The sequence below is a fragment of the Agelaius tricolor genome, unplaced genomic scaffold, assembly GCF_023055355.1.
Source record: "Agelaius tricolor isolate 1412-34295 unplaced genomic scaffold, bAgeTri1.0.p SCAF_1, whole genome shotgun sequence".
In the NCBI taxonomy this organism is placed as follows: domain Eukaryota; kingdom Metazoa; phylum Chordata; class Aves; order Passeriformes; family Icteridae; genus Agelaius; species Agelaius tricolor.
Window position 1 is genome coordinate 46,109,784 of NW_027269261.1, and position 18,397 is coordinate 46,128,180.

Consider the following 18,397-nt stretch of genomic DNA (forward strand, 5'->3'; position numbering starts at 1 on the left):
ATCCAGATTTTCATGCAGAGGGGACATATTGTTAATTTTGAAAGCTAGCTTATCATTGTGAGCCCACCCTTAAATCAACTGTTTGATGCTCTAGTGCTTGAAACATGATTTATATTCACTGAACTTAGTTATTCCTGCCTTATATATTGCTTCTTCTGTGTACTTTGTATGCATTACACTATGTCTGTAGGCACTCATGAAGAAATTAAGGAAAAATAGGTCAGTTTTACATTTCATTGAATGGATAAAATAATTAATAAAACATTATTATTTTTTATATGATCCAAAAATATATTTTATAATATTTTAAGGTGAGATGGGGCCAATGGTTGCAGCAACCCTAAAGCTAGGAATTGCAATCCTGAATGGAGGAAATTCTACTGTTCAGCAGGTAAGGTACTAGTTTCTTCTACCCATTCTAGCCAGTATAGGTCTTTATACCATGGTCATTATTGCTGTAGTAGCACATTATGTAGTGTAACTGTCACACACTGTTTATCCTCTTACTCCTGTTTGCAGCACAAAATCGTATACAAAAGTAGCTTGTTTGATGGGTATTTATTATTTGTTTACATGGCTAAAAGATTAGTTTCGCACTTCAGGTGAAAGGCAGAAATTTTATGTTATATCATTTACTTCTGTAGGAATTCTTAGTGAAGTAGTGCTTTCTTGGGAGATTTCCATTGTCCTATAGCCTGTAGAGCAAAATTGCTGACCCCAGTCTTCACGAACTTCACAACTTCAGAAGTCCTTAGCTTGTGCAATGAGACTCTTGCTGATAAAAGCAGAGAAAATCCTGAATAACTAATCCATTGTAAGATAATTTGGTTCCCAGTGGACAAGTCTGATATGTTAAAAGAATCCTGCATTGTTGAAGTGAAGAGGCTGATATAGGGTACGTTCAGGGTTCTGTACTAGCTGAAGATTCCTATGTTGAGAAGGGTTTATAACTGCCATTATTAAATTATTGCAGTGCAGTTTAAAGTATGCAGACAACTGGGAGCAATTAAGGTCCCAAGTGAAGCTGCTGAATGCAACCAAAATAATGTTCTTTTCAGGGGCTATCATTGTTAGGAATTGACATGAAAGACTACAAGTAGTGTAGAAATTATTTGCTTGAGCCACTGCCAGTTCTTTGTGATGTCATAATATTAAATTGGAAAATCATGACATTTTGAATCCTACCATCTATTTTTAAAAATCATTTGGTAAAGACTTAATGAATCAAAATGCAGGAAACAATTAGTATTTTTAGATTGGTAGCAATACTGCTAGTCAAAATTAGATTCTTAAAACATCAAAGCATCAGTAGTACAGTTAGAATTCTTGGTTTTTTTAGTTGTCTCATGTATACCTGTTTCTTCTGGTGTATGCTCAACTTTCCAATTTTCCTTTAGGTCCTAAGATCAGAAATGTTGCTTTTGGTTTTGATATCTGTTTTTTTTCTCTGCAAGGGTCTTTAATATTAGAGATATTTCCAAACACCAGCATCACTAATAGTATTGAATACATATAGTCTTAAGTTACCTAGGTTATTATTATAATAGGAATATTAACTCTCTGTGTAAATTATTTGTGCTTGCTGCAGAAAATGCTTGACTACCTCAAGGATAAAAAGGATGTGGGGTTCTTTCAGAGCCTTGCTGGTCTTATGCAGTCCTGTAGGTAAGAAAGTATCAACTTGAAAATTTTATTATTTTGCACGTATGTTTTATTCTATGGGATTTATAGTTCTGGAATGATCCTTTACATAGTCGTTGTGAACAGCACTAGGGGTTTATAAAGAGCTAGATTTGGGTTAAAGGACAGGATGATGCTTGTGGTGGAAAAATCTTGGTGATATGGATCTGCCTTTGTAAGAAAGCTCTTTCCAAAAATATTTACAGAATTTGAGTCTACCTGAGATGTGGCAGAAAACAACTCCAGAGTTAGGAGCATTCCTCAGAGGCAAATCCTTAACTCTGGAGGCATCCAGTAATCCTGCAGAGATCAGGTTGATGATCAATGTTAAGTAAACACAAAAGATTTTGGGAAACCCCAGGTTTGTTAGAATTTCTGACTTCTTAGAAGTCAGAAAAAGTAATGAAATATCTAATTTCATATTAAATTGATGAATTTTAATAAATTGAGGTGATACTATGACTTTTCTGTTCATTCAGGTTTATTTATTATTTATATTCATTCTACATACAAATGTATGTGTTTAAATGTTTTTTACATAATTTCTAAGAATAAACCATATCAGTAAATGATGTATTAGTGAACATGAAACATAGGACTAAAAGGGGCTCCCTGGATCAGGTGATTCAGTCTTCTTGTTATGTCCAGGGTATCATGTTATGTATTCTTTTTTCTTAATTATGTATTCTTTTTTCTTAATGCTATCTGTGGCCAAGTTTCATTTTGAAATCAGTGAGGTTTCTTGCCAGCAGAGGTTCTGTCACAGTTCTGTGTTAATCTAACTTTTATAACCATTTTTGCTTGTGAACAAAAGTTATCCCTGGCCAGCTGACATGCTAAGCCCCGAAAGGCAGAATCTAACAGGTTCACAAAAGAAATATGTCAGGTATCGTCCTTCCTTGAATCTGGTTAGTTGAATACATATTCCTTTTTGGCAGCTTCAATTTTTCACAATGTGGAAGGAGAGAAATACTAAATGAAACTAATAATAACAGTTTCTAATAATGACAGTAATGGACCTTGCTGCTTGGTATGAATTGGGCTATAATACAAAATTAGTCAATAACTTGGCTTCCTTACAGCACCTAAAAATGAGTATGTGTATCCTAAATGCATACATTCCCCTTTTTTTTGGTCAGTCATACAGAGCTGAATTCTGTGGTCACATTCAGGGCAAAAGCAGGTTCAGGCTGTTGAGCTGAGATTTGTAGTCTCGTAACAGACATGTATCAAGCCACTGAGATGTATCTTTTTCATACTAGTATGCTTGTAAACTTCAGTGAAATCACACATCCTTTTTAACTTCCACAAAATTAAATATTGCATTTATTTAATTAATCACAGGACAAATGTAATTTTTCTCACCGCAGTGTTCTTGACCTAAATGCATTTGAACGTCAGAACAAAGCAGAAGGCCTTGGCATGGTGACTGAAGAGGGATCAGGTACTATTGATTCAACAGAAATTATCCATGATCTTTTTGAAGTTTTGCAGAAGCAAGCTGAATTTGAAAGAACCCAGGGGAGGTTTAAGTTAGGCATAAGGAACAGGTTCTTCACCCAGAGGGTGTTTGGGCACTGGAACAGGCTCTCTGGGGAAGTGGTCACAGCACCAGCCTGGCAAAGTTCAAGCAGTGTTTGTCTGGATGATGCTCTAAGGCATATGGTGTGACTCTTGGGGTGTCCCATGTGGGGCTAGGATTTAGAATTTGAAGATGCTTATAGGTCTCTTCCAATTCAGGATTGTCTATGATTCCATGAACCTTGTAAATATATATCTAGAGGCTGGAACTAAAACAGATTTCCTAAAAGTGATTTATATTTAATTGACACACCTAAGCCAGTCCTTGTCAACAGTAAATCATTAGCATGTGTTGAGTTTCAAAATGGTCTCAGAGGACTCTTTCTCATCATTTTGAAGAAGTGAAGACATTACATGTAAAATTGAAAACATATTCCAGTTACAAACAGCAGTGTTTATGCGTGTAAAACATTTCAGAAGTCCCCATCCAGTTTCAGCATAGAATGAAATTAAAAATTCCCACCTGATTTCTTGAACTGAAAACGACACCACTTACTTAAGCCATAAATTAAATATAAGAGGTTGATGGAAATCTATCTGCTCTGTGGGAAAAAGTCTGGGAAAAGCTTTTTCTTTGAAATTTTTTTTTCTATTTGTCTTTGGGGAAATATTGCAAAATTTTCACTCTACTTTTGACTTTGAACCAATTTGGCTTTTTACTCTTGGTGTTGTTACTTCACTTGTCAATTTCTTTCTTCTACTACTCCTTTACTGTGATTGTCTGAGTACATTAAGTTCGTTCTTGCGTGCTTAATAGAGCTACCAAAGCACATTTTCTTCCCTTATGTTCAGAATTTTTTACAGTGCATTTTTATGTTTAAATCCTACAGTGACCTAACCTTTTAACATGTTTTTATCTTAAAAGCAAGGTAAAAAAGCTTGACTGTATAATCCCTATTGCATTTGAGGGATCATAATTCATACCAGCAACACTGCATATCTCATTGTCCCTTGTGCCTGTAGGTCTTTTATGCGGCCTTTTTCTTTAATATTCAACTGCTTAAATAATGATTTTTCACTAACTATTACATTTGCCTGAATGATTTCAAGGCCAGTCAAAAATTCTGCATCTCCAAAAGTGCTCTCACAGTTTAAATTATAGATTAAATCTTTCTAGACTTGCATGAATGATAAAAAAACAAACCCATGTGGATAAAATTTGGTTACAAGATGGTAAATTGAGCGCTGGTACAGCTATCTGGCATATAATTTTCGGCCATTACTCTCATGTTTTACTGAAAATTATTCTGCACAACCTTTTGTTCTTTTGGACAACATTTCTACTAGTACATAACTAAACTTATTCAAAATGTTGGATTCTGAAATGGACTCTCAAGATATTGGCTTATTATTCTTTTGACCTCTGCCTCTGTTTCTAGAAATTACTGTTTTTGCATGCAAATATAAATATATCTTTAAATGCTGCATAATTGACTCTACTGATGTTAAGAGTATTTTTGTGCTTCCTCATTTGAGGGATTTTTTTTTTATTTTCTGTTTATTTGATGTTTCTCTTTTAGTGCAGAACTAATTTTGGCAAAACCAATACTAACTATATTTTGTATTTCCTAAAACAAATTCTCACCTTTTTTTCTTTTTTTCTTGTTTCTTTTTCTTTGAACTAATTGTCCTGTCCTCCCTTCCTCAGTCATCACCCATGAGCGTGGTAATTATTAAAAACAACTGCCTATTCCTTATTTTCCCTGCTCTTAGCTTTGTGTCAGCATTGTACAGCTCCTGAATATCACTAGATTTTCCCCTGTAATACTGCTAAACTAGTGTGATTTTTCTGTTAATATTACAATTTTTCATCCTGAAATTCTTGGTTTACGCATCCAAACTTCCCATTTTGGTCTTCCTCTCTTTCTCAGGATTTGCACAGTGACTGACACAGTAGATGTAAGAGCAACAAGCTTTTTTATACTTTTCTTTCCTGTTCTTTTTTTATTTGTTTTCATTTTATTGAACCCAATATTTGCAATGGATGAATGTTAAAAGGAAAAAAATAGTAATATCTACATATACTAAGCCTTGTGCTTTAGTCCTCCTGTAGCCTTTTTGTTGTGTATTGAATGTGGCTTTATTGCTGCACTGGTTTGTGCAAGCACAGGAAATCAGTGGTGGATCCAGTGAGGATTTGAGGGTGGATAGCGAGGAGAGGACTTGCCACTGGCTAGGTTTATCTAATGCAGTCAGGAGTTGATACAAGAAGGAGGTGGCACATTGCTCATTTAGAGGAATCAATGCTGTTTACAGGTTTACTCTTCCTTATTCTGAAAGCTACTTGGTGTGTTATGGTTGCTATACCTCAAAATTTCCTTACTTCAAGTAAAGGAAAAGCTTTGTAGGAGCAGTTGCCATGAGATGTTCATCATGTGAAAAGAGAATTTAAAATACAAAATGTGTATACCAGTCAGCAGAAACAATGAACTCCAACACAGCAGATGTCTTTTCATTAGCCAACTGTTGGTGAGGAGGATGATCTGGAATTTTGTTTGTTTTCTCAGTGGAAATTTTCTGTTTGGCAACTTAACAAAATTCTCTGCAGGGATTAGGATAATTTTTTTGGGGTTTTTCTTTGTTAGTGAGCAGTAGCAGTGTCAAGATACAGTAATCACTGTGTCAAAGATTACTTGGCACAAAAGGATAATATTTGCAAATACCATCTTTTCCTACATATTAATATCCAGCAACTGAAAATTCAAGACAAAAGAAAACCCAATCCAACCAAAAAATACTGTATTTTTCCCTTTCAAAGTTACATGATCGTTGATAATATGCTACCTTCAAATAGTAATTTTCTTTTTTTTATATTATGAAGCCTTTTTCAGTTAATTAAAAAGTAGTTTACATAAGAGCTGTAGAGGTACTGGTATTAATACCTGATAGCATTAAGAAAGCCAAGCCAGTGTGTCTGTGAGGGAACTCCTGTAGTGAAGTTTCAAAGTATCCTAGATTTTATAGGATATCTGAACTCTTATGTCTGCAATCCTGTAAATTACCATCTGTAAATACTACAAAGGAAGTACCAAAGATGAGAAAGATTTTTGCACTGGTTTTTATTAGTTTTGGTTTTTTGAGAATTATGCTTAGTCTATGAATATTTAATTAATCCTCAATTAAAAATAATTTTATTGATTCCCAAGGAAATTATGGGATGTAAAATGTGCATTTTTGCCTGTTTTTCATTTCATCAGAATCGGCTGCAGAAGCACATTCATGAATAATTGTCATTGACTTTGCAACCTACAAGCCCCAAACTATTATTCCCAAAGTCAAAGAAAAACTGTTGAAACTTATGGGAATAAAGTCAACCTTTCCTCATGTGCAGTTCTTGTTTCTGGTCCCATGCCAACATTAGCAATAGATAGAAAGCCCTTTATTGAGTCAACATGGATGTGAAATTTATTGCTCTATTCCAATTGTTTCTTTGTGCTGTCCACATCGTAAGTGCCTTGTCCTGATATTCCTCTGACTGGTACTACCTTCCCTTTCCAAACCCTGGAACCCCCACTGGTAACAACATTGATGGTTCTTTAGCAAATGTGTTTCTTACTTGTTTTTGTGGTGTATTCAATGTTGTTTCTTCTGTATGTATTTTGTTTTGATTGTTCTGTTTCCTTTTCCAAAAAGGGGGGTTCAAAATCAAAGACATGTAGAAATACTTACTATTTTGCAATGTTTTTTCATTTAACACTCATACTCCTTGCCATTTCACTGTGAGTCACAAAAATCTTGAAAGTGCAATGTTTTTCTCTTTTGGAGAGCGTTGTTTTACTTCTATGAAGTACAAAACTTAAGATGTTTGTTATGTTTACACTTAGATTATTTTAAATCTTTTCCCCCTTTTTCAGGAAAGCTTTTTTTTAATGTTCAATTTTTTAATATTTTGTCATGTCTTTTTTTAATTTCTCTGTAAGTTCACAGAAGTCTTATTTTTATAAAATACAATTTTAGAATGAGATAGTAGCTCTTAAAGGACTTTTACCAATCTGAGAGGTGCATGTGGTATAATAACTAGCTGTACTGTGGGTTTTCACATCAGGGCTATTTTCAGCCATTAATAATGTGGAACTAATAAATATGCTTTTGACCTTCACCAACCTCGTTACACCTAAAGCAGTTGCTTAGATTCTGTGTAATCCACTGTAGCCTGTATTGGAGAGGTGTTTTCCACCTTCATAAAACTGTATTTGAATCAGTGTTTGCATTTAGAAGGGGACATAAATAACTTAAGAGAATTTCACTCACCGAGGAAACAAGTGTATTTCTTACTTGAATTAGATTGTTGAGATGTCAAAGGCATGCAGCATTCACAAGCCAACCCAGTACTGTCTGGATCTTGTGATAAGAATAAGTTCACTTCTTTATTATGGGGCAGATTTGATCTTAACAGGCATCATAAAAAAGTCCTGTTCACATTTGAAAGCTGTAAGTATTTTTACATTTCTGTAATATGTACCATCGAACCCATGTTTCTGAGTAGCAATAGAAGCCAGATCTTTTCCACTGGCGATTTAAAAAAATAAAATCAAGAAAGAGGTAGAGAATCATTGAACTTTGACACATGCACTTTCAATGAAAAAAACCCCATGTATTTAATTTTTCATTGACTTTTATTTTTGTTTCCTACACATGATACCTCTGTTCCTGTATATCACAAACATAAACTGCCAATTTTGCAACAGCTGCAGGCTTAAAGCCTTTGTGTGTACAGCCATCCCATTTACCTACAGCATGAGCAATGGCAGCATTTTAACATCTGAACAAATATTTGCCAGAATATATCCAATATCAACAAAAATTAAAGTATGTTTTTTCATAACAACCTAAATAATTCTATATGTAGTGTCTATGTTTCTAAGTACATTCTTTGCAAATCTTTGTATGAACTGGCATGAATTTGTGTGCACAGAAGCAAAGGTTGCTCTCCTCAATTTTATAGAAAGAAATGGATCTCCATTTCAGTTCTGTAGTTGCCAGTGAGGTACCACTTGTAGTCAGTAAGTACAATCTGAAAATGAAAATTCCTGACCATACCAACCTTGGTTCTTGACTGATTTGAACAGATGTAAAAATTGTAAAGATGAAAATGTAAATCTTAGTGTGGCCAGGTGGTTTGAGATGGGCTTTTTTTGCTTCATTTTAAAATATGTAATAATATTTTTAAAAGTAACAGGCCTTTCAGCTTTTGTGCAATGCTGCACTTAACACCTTCTGCTTTTTAAGAATTTTGCAATAACTTGTGTTCAAGTTGTGATTTATTTACAGTAGAGATAATTAAAAGACCCTTCCAGGCCCTTCCAATAATATGAATGGACTTTATTTAATAAAAATTCCCGAAGTCCAGTAATTGTACTAAAACGCAGGATCTGTATAACATTTTAACTTAAGACTTGTTTTTCTTCTTGTTCTTGAATATTTTACTCCCTAAGAGCAAGAAATACAGGGGTCAAAAATATTAAACTGTAACTTATTCTGTAGTCTTATTCCTACAAATAACTTTGATTCAGTGGTGCCTTAATACACAAGAAATAGATGATTGGGCCTTTCATGGGCTTGATTTTTCCAAGCAAGTTTCCTGATGAGTTATTTTATAAAGTCATTTCCATCTCAGCAGTCAAGCTACAAGCATTATGTGTGTGATAGAGGCTTCAGCAATTATTTGGCTTTCTGTAATTTTTGCACCTAGTTCAACAAAGCATGTGACCCCACATGTAACTTTAGGTGTGATAGGAGTTCAGTTATATTGAAAAGAAGGAAGTAACTAACCCTGAGAAATCTTCTCTACTATGGCATTTGGCCAGCAGCATATGAAATGCTCTTGCAGAACTGAATCTGCATGTAACATTAAATAATATTCTTCTAGGAGCCCAGCCCCCTCCTGCTTTTTATCTTCTTGGGCCTATATTGCATGTATATGTTCATCATCACCGACAGAAATAGTAATTTATTTTCCATTGTTTAATTAGATGAAAGGGCTTTCATTCTCCTGTGACTGAAAAACTGTGTGCCTGGTACTTATATTTTCAGTGCAGAAAAGTGTAATGGAATGTCATTCAAAGTGTTTGACTCATTCTTAGAGAAACAATTGGGTATTTTTTGTGACTGCCCTGAGTACACGTCTAGAGTTAGGAGGAAAAGCATTTTATCTTTCCCTATGGTACAAGAAATTATGTTGGCATATGCCTTAGGGGTATATACCCTAAAACCCAAGCTTTGTCTTGAGAGCAACAGAAGAGTGTGAAATTATGTACTATAAAATATTCACATCAGTTTTCAAAATGCTTTTGATTTCTATTCCTAGTGTACTGAAGATTCTCACTTTAAAATTCACAGTCTGTGGACTGATAAATCCATTAGCTTGAAATTATAATTGCTCATGACTTTATGTAAAGTTAAACTTCTGATCATGCCCATTTTTACTCCAAATTGCACTAAATGCTGTTTACATTTCAGCTAGCTAGTACGAAGAAAATTAACTTGATCATAGCTAAATCTAGCCCAAACAGTGATGATCTAATTATAATAACATAGTAATCTGTAAATGCGGATATTGTAATTAGAATTATCTACCAGTAGAACAGCATGGAATTAATTGTTAATTTAACTAAGGTTTTTTGTTTTTTGGTTTTGTTTTTTTTAATTTTAATGTCTTTACTCACTTTTCTGGTCTCCTATTTACCCACTAAAGGTCTTGTCTTTGTAGAGCCTAAATTATATGCCCTCAAAGAAAAATTCTTTCAAACTGCTTTGCAGTTTGCTTACATTTTTATATCCCTCCTTTTTTTCTTGTTTAAAAATAGTGCTTGTTATGTATTAAAATTATGTGTATTGTTAAATAGTAGAAGTTTTCGTGACTTCCACCTTTGCATACATAGTCAAAATACTTCCCCAATGTTCTATGTGGGAATTTTCTGACTTTTGATAGGTGGCTCTTACTGCTTTAACACCTATAGTGTTGTCCTTCTGTGTCATTTGATAAGCTGTTCTATGTTTTCCTCAGTTGTGATTGTTTTCCTGGGTGAATGGTTATTTCTCCTCTTCTCATGTCCCTGTACAAAGTTAACTGTATGTATTGATATACTTGAAATAATGATGTGTTAATTGAGGGCTTTTTAGTATACTGTTTCTGGGGGCGGGGGCGGAGGGGGGGGGAAGGCTTGAAGCTTTATTCATTTGGATGTTAGTTGTTTACCAAGAAATTAACTGAAGGGCCTAATTCAGCAAAGCATTTTAGCATTTTGGCACTTGGTCTTAATTCATTCTATTTATATTGCTTTATTTTGTCAAAGGAGACACTTCTACTTTGTGTCAGTGGCAGACAGATAATCCTCAAATATTTCAGTGTAAATAGTTTTTGACAGTGCATATAGCTGTAAATTTCATGGGTTGTTTTAGAAAATTTTAAAATCTAATAGTTTACTTGAGGACTTATTTCCATAACTGTTTGATTAAATCTCATTCTGTATTTTAAGTACCTTCTTTTGTGAAGAATGAGAAGGAAATTGATCCAACCCTAACCTTTGTATGTGACACAGCCTCCATGCCCAGTGAAGTCAAACAAGAATGTAAATCAGGGATTATTTGTAAAATGTTGCCAAGCTCATGCTGCCATATTTATAAATCAAAAATTAAGTTTTGTAATTGAATTTTTTTTTATAACCAAATAACTATCTGCCAAGCACAAATCATAGGTGCTTCAGATAGATTGGTGGTTATAAATTTTCTCTCTCCTTCTCTCTTAATATTAATTATGGAGATTTTCTTCAGGGCTGTGAGGTGTTACTTGGCAGACTGTGATAACTGGCTTCCATCTGGCCTTTCTACAGGGGAAAAGGTGATGCAGGATGATGAGTTCACCTGTGACCTCTTCCGCTTCCTCCAGCTGCTTTGTGAAGGACACAATTCAGGTTTGTGGGCAGGAGAAATCAAGGTGACAGTAACTGATGATAAAAGCTCTTAATTGTTGGAGGATTGGCAGCCTTCATAAAATATTATGAAAGGTGGAATAGCTGCTAGACTGTACACGAAGGGAAAATCTTTAAGTGGAATTAAGTTGCCAGTGTTTTTTAACAGCCCTAATTTTTTAGATAAATAATTGTTTCCAAAACAATGAGTTTTGGATCTTGACCTACTAGGAAAGTTAAATTTACATAGGAAAATGTATGTGGTTTGTAACTTCTAGACATGGAAGATTCAGAGGAAAATGTAAGAGGAAGTTGTATTGATTGTCCTTTGGCATGTGTCTGCTTTCTGGTGCGCACTGTTTTCCACTAATGTCAGTTTGAATTGTATGTGAAGTTACAAGGCACACAATACCTTTCTTGAAGAAATGACATATCTTTTAAATATAAAAGAACACATTAAAAGTGCATAATTTAATTATTTTTTTATCATTAAATATATTCCTATGTGTTCTCTCTGTCATTCTTCAGGAATGAAAAGAGAAAAAAAGGGATATTTTTCCTTTTTAGGCATTAGACATATTTCTGACTTAGTCATCAGGATTTGTGTAATTATTTGATTTAATTTTACTTAACAAAATATATTCTGAGTATAATTGCATTGATATTGATGTAGTTCTAGTCATAAATAGATTAAAGAAAGACCGAGTTACAGGTGAAGTATATAGACAAGGTTCTGGCTTTAGAAGTTCACTGGTATGTGATCTCTGCAATAAGATGTCAAAACTCTTACAATGATTTATTGACAAAAATAAACAAACAACCCAACTAAAAATAAAAACACGGAAAGAGATTGGATAATCCATGTCTCTAAGCTAAACTTTTCTAGACCATCGTAAACCAGAATTAATTTTCTGTATTGTTTCAAAACTTAAATAAATTTAAATTAAAATTCTATTTGAATTTTTAGATTTTCAGAATTACCTGAGAACTCAAACTGGTAACAACACAACTGTTAATATTATCATTTCTACTGTGGATTACTTATTGAGAGTTCAGGTAAGTAATTTATATATGAGTACATAGATGAAAATATTACTTACTTCTATACAAGTTTTATTAGAGGAACACATTTATTTGTCATCATACTTATTCTGGTCCCTGTAGACCAAGCTGACGAGAAAGGCTGAAATTCTCTAGTGGCTGTAGTTCTTTAAGAATTGCTACTTTGTTCAGGGAGAGTGAAAGGCAGCATAGGTGTGAAAGACTGGTTCCAGGCTTTATCCGCAGGAATGTGAGGGAGGTTGTTAACCAAGGAGAGCACAGAAGATGGGGCCATGCTCAGTGGGTCCCTGAGCACAGGTGTTGACTGAAATTACCCTGTGAATGAGAAGCTTTTTGTATTGCTCAAGTTCAGTTTCAGCCAGCTGCTTTTTCATCCATATTCTGATTTAGGCTGAGCACTGGCCACTCTGTAAATGAATGCCCATGTGCTGGAGTAGAGTGAAGCATAAGAATAGCACATTTTCTGAGAAGGAGAAAAAAAGGCAAAAGGAAAAAATACTGCAGAAGGCAGTGTGTTAAAAACCCTTTCAGTAATCTATTTTTAACTATCTCTCAAATCCTTTTAATATGAAAACATTTAATTGTCACAGGACTGTAGAAATCAATGAAAAAAATCTGCTTTGTATCCAGATTGCAGCATGTGAATGGTGCAAAAACATATTTTGTTATAAATGTTCATAATTTTTACCTATAATTGTCTTCTTTCTGAAAATCACTGCACATGATAATATATTATGGTTTGGGGTTTTTTTAAGTATTTATCTAGTTAAGTTCCCTTTAGCCATTCATTTATTTGCTCTGAGAATTCCAGACTTTGAAAATTCTTTTTCTTTTTTTTTGTTTACACTGCTGCTGCAATCAACATTGCTTTCTATCTTTTTGCACTCTGTAGAAGTTGTGGAGACAATACAATGATTTTCATTCCATTGCTTACTTTGTTGAAAATTTAATAAGCTTGCCTTTGGGGAAGATGGAGAGAGGAATCATGCACACAAAGCAACATTTGCTCCCACTATTGACTAGGTGTCAAGCAGGCAGTATAAAGAGACATTGTTTAATGAACAGCGTGCAGCATGGCAGTACTACTGAGCACTCCCTTTCAAAATGCAGGTTGTTATATTTCTAAGATCAGATACCAAGTCATCTAATTTTAATTTATTTTATTTTGAGGTTTGCTGTGGGGTATTTAAGTTATTTCTTTCCCTGTATTTGTTTTCCTATTGATTCCCTTGAGATGAAACTATAATTCTTGAAGTAGTATTTGAGAATCGCTGGGTGGTTCATTTAAAGCCTTTTTAAACTAAATAAATTCTAGAACTAGAGCTGTCTAACACTGTTTTTTCTTATATTCATATATTCTATATGAATATCCAGTTGGAGCCAGTTTGGCCACAGAATCTCTTTATGCTTCTCACAAATGTTTTTTCTTTAGGAGTCCATCAGTGATTTCTATTGGTATTATTCTGGGAAGGATGTTATTGATGAACAAGGACAAAGAAATTTTTCCAAAGCCATCCAGGTTGCAAAACAAGTTTTTAATACTCTCACAGAGTATATCCAGGTAAATTAATTTCCTCAGAATGTTATGAACTTGAAAGAAAATTCATCATACATTTAGCATGAAGATATAAAGTACCTAGGTATAACATAGAAATATAATATAGATGCATTTATTCTTCAACATTATTTTAGTGCATTTGTTTATACATGAAGCTAAAGAATGAAATGTATGTATATAACTGTCACTACTCTTTAGAATTTTCTTTAAGTATTTTTTAGCGCTGTGCTCTACAATATGCTGGGGGGAAAACCAGGAAACTGATTCTCTAATCCCTTATGTGAATTTTGCTTTAACCTTCTCTGAGGTCTTTCCTAATTTACAGAACTACATAAAGAAGAAACAGCTTGAAGATTTGTATCCTTTCAGCACTTATTGTTTGAAGTTGCAAACAGTTACACACTTTGGGGGTCTGAATTAGTATATTGAGACTTGGCTAAAACAGGCCAAGTTATTAGGAGTAATTATTAGGTTATTTTTTTACAGTCAGTGGTGTTATTAAATACATAATTCTAGATATGTTTAATATTTCATAGGAGTTTCTAAAGGACAACCCTAAGCTATACACTTATGTGTATTTCTTCCTCTTTTTGTTGAATTTCTTTCAAACAAACTTTGGTTTTCTTTTTTCTTTTTCTTTTTTTTTATGTTGCCTGAACAATAGGGGCCGTGTACTGGTAATCAGCAAAGTCTGGCACACAGCAGGCTGTGGGATGCTGTAGTTGGTTTCCTTCATGTATTTGCCCACATGCAGATGAAGCTCTCTCAGGTATCTTTTTAGTTTACTTTTTCCTTCATAAGTCACTAGCATTTTTGTAAAAGAGAAACAAACATTAATAAAAACAGTTGGTAGAAAAAAATAAAAGCCAGAGATGATAGAATACAATAAAATTGAGGGAGAAAATTTTAAAACTAGAACGGGTGTGAATAGCAGACCTATAAGGGGATCACTGGCCACTGGTACAAAGCAGATTAGATCAAACTGCAAACAAAGTATATCACTGATATTCAAAAAGAACTCTCAGTTCCAGTCTTCTATACCAAAATTCTCTCACAGTGTTTTCTGCAGTTTCCTTTTATGCAGGACCCATCATGTTCATTGATAGCTCCTGCACTGAACCTTGATTCATCATTATTAAGCCCTAGTTCAACACATGTCTGTAAACCTTTTTCATATAAACCTTTTTCACTCTTAGTAGAGAGTAGTCAGACCTTATAATGAGTGAATTTCTTTTGGACATGAGTACTCATTTCATAAGCTGTAGAAAGAGTGAAGGGGACTGGCAGAGACACTTACTTAGAGTGTGAAAATGGGGTGTGAGGAATCCTATCCTTAAGCAGTGCAATTTTCAACTTCTTAAATTTTTAAAAGAATTACACATTTTAATTCAATGCACTGATTCTGATTTTTTGCATAATTTAATATGTTTAGAGAAAAATGTCATAAGCTTGTGAAAGTGTTATTTAGAAATACAGCTCTGAAGTCTCTGAGGTTTTAGATTTCATTATTTGTCTCCAGAGGTGTCCATGTAAGTATTCTTTGCATAAATTGAAGTAGTCTTGATCGAATTATTTTTCTCCCTGCCCTTGGAACTTAATGGATGAAAGTAGGCTGCTTGCTGACACTTGTGGACTTTGAGCTACAGGTACACTTCTCATTCTTTATGGCTACATAGAAAGTCTTCTTCCCACAAATGGCATCACAGTGAAACATGATTTTCAAGATAAATGCATTGAATTTCTCCTGAAGTGCATTTAAAAGTGCCTGTAGATACTGTTCTGGTTTTGAAACATCTTTGTTATTTAAAGAATTTTAAAATAGTCAGTATTTGGGTAGGCCACAGTGAAGGCTATTGTGCTTCTTCCTGTTCCACTAAAGCAAACTGGAAAGAGGTATTTAAGTAGTTACTGACAGTAAGGCAAGCACGTGGTAGCTATGTGTTGCTTATGAAATAAGATGTGGCTATTGGCAAGATTTGCTTTTACAGTAATGACAAGTTTATAGTCTCAGCTGTGCCCAGAATGGCTTCACAGCATCTTTGATTACTGAATCTAGAAAATAACGATACTCATCCCGCCTCTTCAAAGATAGCCCAGCAGCTGTGCACAACAGGAGTGTGCACTTACTCCTGATGTTCTCTGGGATGACAGAAACACTCCAAGTGTATAATTCCAAATGCATCACTCTAAATGATGATGGTTTCTTTCTCTTGCTTGGAGTTCAAGCTTTTGGCTTTTGAAAGCTCTTTATAGAGTCTAGCAGGAAACATCAGAATAGTTATGGGCTCTTTTGTTCATTTATATTTATTACAAAAATATTTCAATGTGTTTTTCAGATTCTGTTGAAATACCAGTTTTCAAAAGTGGTGTGGCTAAGTGGAGTTATAAGGAATTGCTGTAAGGCCTTGGTCTGTAAGAGGGACCTGCCTAGACCGAATACTTGGGGTTTTTTTTCAATCATGAGTTTCCAGAGCACTTTCGGAGAATATTTGAAGCAAGATTTTAACAGGAGAAAATTAAATCACTGTTCTGTTTGGGTTTTGCAGTTTATTTTTTTTTCCTTTTTTTTTTTTGCATTTGAATTCTCTATCTTGTACCAGGAAGGAACAATGTGATGATAGTAATATTCTTAAGAATCTAAGGTAGAAAAAGAAAGTACAGTTTTCAATCCAAATGAACAAAGATAATCTAGGTTGTAAATAACTTTTGTAGTTAAAAGTTTTGTAATGAAAACTTAGAGGGCAAATCAAAAAAATTAAAAATCTTGTTATTTCCAAATTATGCAGTTTTCAATCCAAGATCCAAATTGTCATTGTTGATGGTGGAGTGGGTGCTTTAGACAATGTTTATTAGAAAATCTTTTCATTTGAGTCTGAAGAACAGAAAGAAAACCTTTTTTGTATTTTAAACTCCTTCACAGAAAGGGGTTTAAAATAAAGTAAACCCTTCCTTAGCTTCAGATTTTTTTGACAGTTTAAATTTAAAGAATTACAGAGGTGTGATTAAATCAATGTCCTGCGAGTTTTAATGATGATGAATTTATAAAAGATGAGTTAGTTATTAAAAAAATTGAACAGACAGATCTTAACCAGAATTACTTACTACATAGTATAAAAACTAAAACCACTGGTCAACTATAACACTTATTGTCAAAGCACACCATATGAAAGCAATTCTGTTAAAGCAATTATATGCAAGCTAGCAGAAGAAATATTACATAGAGTTGAATGAATCTTATCACACTCTATTTTGTGGTGTACTTCTTCCTCTTTCTCTCAATCCTTGTAAAGTAACTGTGGAGAGGTGTCCCAAATCCAAGGGAGAAATGCCATATACATCAAGTTTGTGGAAGAATCTAACCATGAAAGTGGCATGGATTTTTGATAGCAGAAAGAAGTTGGCTGGCAGTCATAGGCCTCTAGGTCAGTTTAGCAGCTTATCTGTCAAGTCTGACTTCAAAGGGACAGGTGTGTGTTTAAAGATGGTAAGCCAGACCAGCCTTTTAGCATATTGAACACCAAGAAGCAGCACTATGGTAGCTCATCACAGATGGCTTGCACTGCTTTATCTCCTGACTGGGTTCCAGGCCAAGCAGATAAGCTTTATCAGGGCAATAAAGTACCTTGAGTTTGTTGTACCACTCACTGAAGTCCAGAATTGCTCAAATATTTGTTATCAATGGCATGATACAGCAGTGTATCACTGAGGAAGAAATTAAGTAGTTGAATAATTCTATCCAGACAGACTCCAGGCAAGTGACATAGTAAACTTGGTAAACCCAATGAGATAAGAAGTGGCTAAAAATCAATTTAATGCATGTCTAAGGATATACTAATGGAACTTTATCAGTAAATATTTTAACATTTTATTTCAACTTTTCTTTTTCCCTCCGAAAAGTTCAGTGACGTATAATAAAATTGCTCATTTTGAATCATGTTATACTTTGAGCTCTGTGTGCTACTGCTGTTGCTGTTTTTACAATTTTCCATGGCTGTAAACGTGATGACACCAAAAGTGACAATATTTTAGTTGACACAAAACATTACAGAAGAACCATCTGTGACCTTGACATATCCAGTTATTGCTTTAAATCTTTTATCACATTCAGTTTTCTCTTTATTAAATTACTATTTCTAAACAGATGATGATGTAAATATACTGTGAGAAGTTAAGCAATTAATTATATTTTCACTGTATTACCGTTTTTGACACTTCTAGCTTTTTAACTTCTAAGTCTGCTTTACAAGGTGAAATATGCATGCACATAAATAAATGTCAAAGAAAGCAATATATCATTTATATTTATATACTGTTTTGTTGTTTAGGATTCCAGTCAAATTGAACTATTGAAGGAATTAATGGATCTTCAGAAAGATATGGTTGTCATGTTGCTGTCTATGCTGGAAGGTAGTAAAAGTGTGAAATCTCTTTCGTAGTTGTTCTAGCAAAGTTTTTACCTTCCTGATTTTCTTCATTTGAGAGATAGTGCTCTATATTTCTTTGCATTTTTAATTTTCATGTCTCAATTGTGAAAAGACCTCTCAGGTCTGAAAGTAAATGGGAGATTTAAGTAGGGTAGTTAACACAGGTTATGTTAATTCTGAAT

The 18,397-nt window shown here is 34.1% G+C and overlaps 1 protein-coding gene across 6 annotated transcripts in view; it reads left to right on the plus strand.

The window, feature by feature from the left end:
- Positions 1–18,397, plus strand: part of RYR2 (ryanodine receptor 2) — a 385,403-nt gene that overhangs the window by 338,940 nt on the left and 28,066 nt on the right. For all 6 annotated transcript variants that reach the window (XM_071432561.1, XM_071432585.1, XM_071432571.1 and 3 more), the window contains 8 exons: positions 312–391; positions 1,589–1,665; positions 3,051–3,124; positions 11,094–11,174; positions 12,139–12,227; positions 13,666–13,794; positions 14,456–14,560; positions 18,117–18,198. In XM_071432561.1, the coding sequence (XP_071288662.1) occupies positions 312–391; positions 1,589–1,665; positions 3,051–3,124; positions 11,094–11,174; positions 12,139–12,227; positions 13,666–13,794; positions 14,456–14,560; positions 18,117–18,198 (717 nt within the window). The remainder of the gene's footprint in view (positions 1–311; positions 392–1,588; positions 1,666–3,050; positions 3,125–11,093; positions 11,175–12,138; positions 12,228–13,665; positions 13,795–14,455; positions 14,561–18,116; positions 18,199–18,397) is intronic.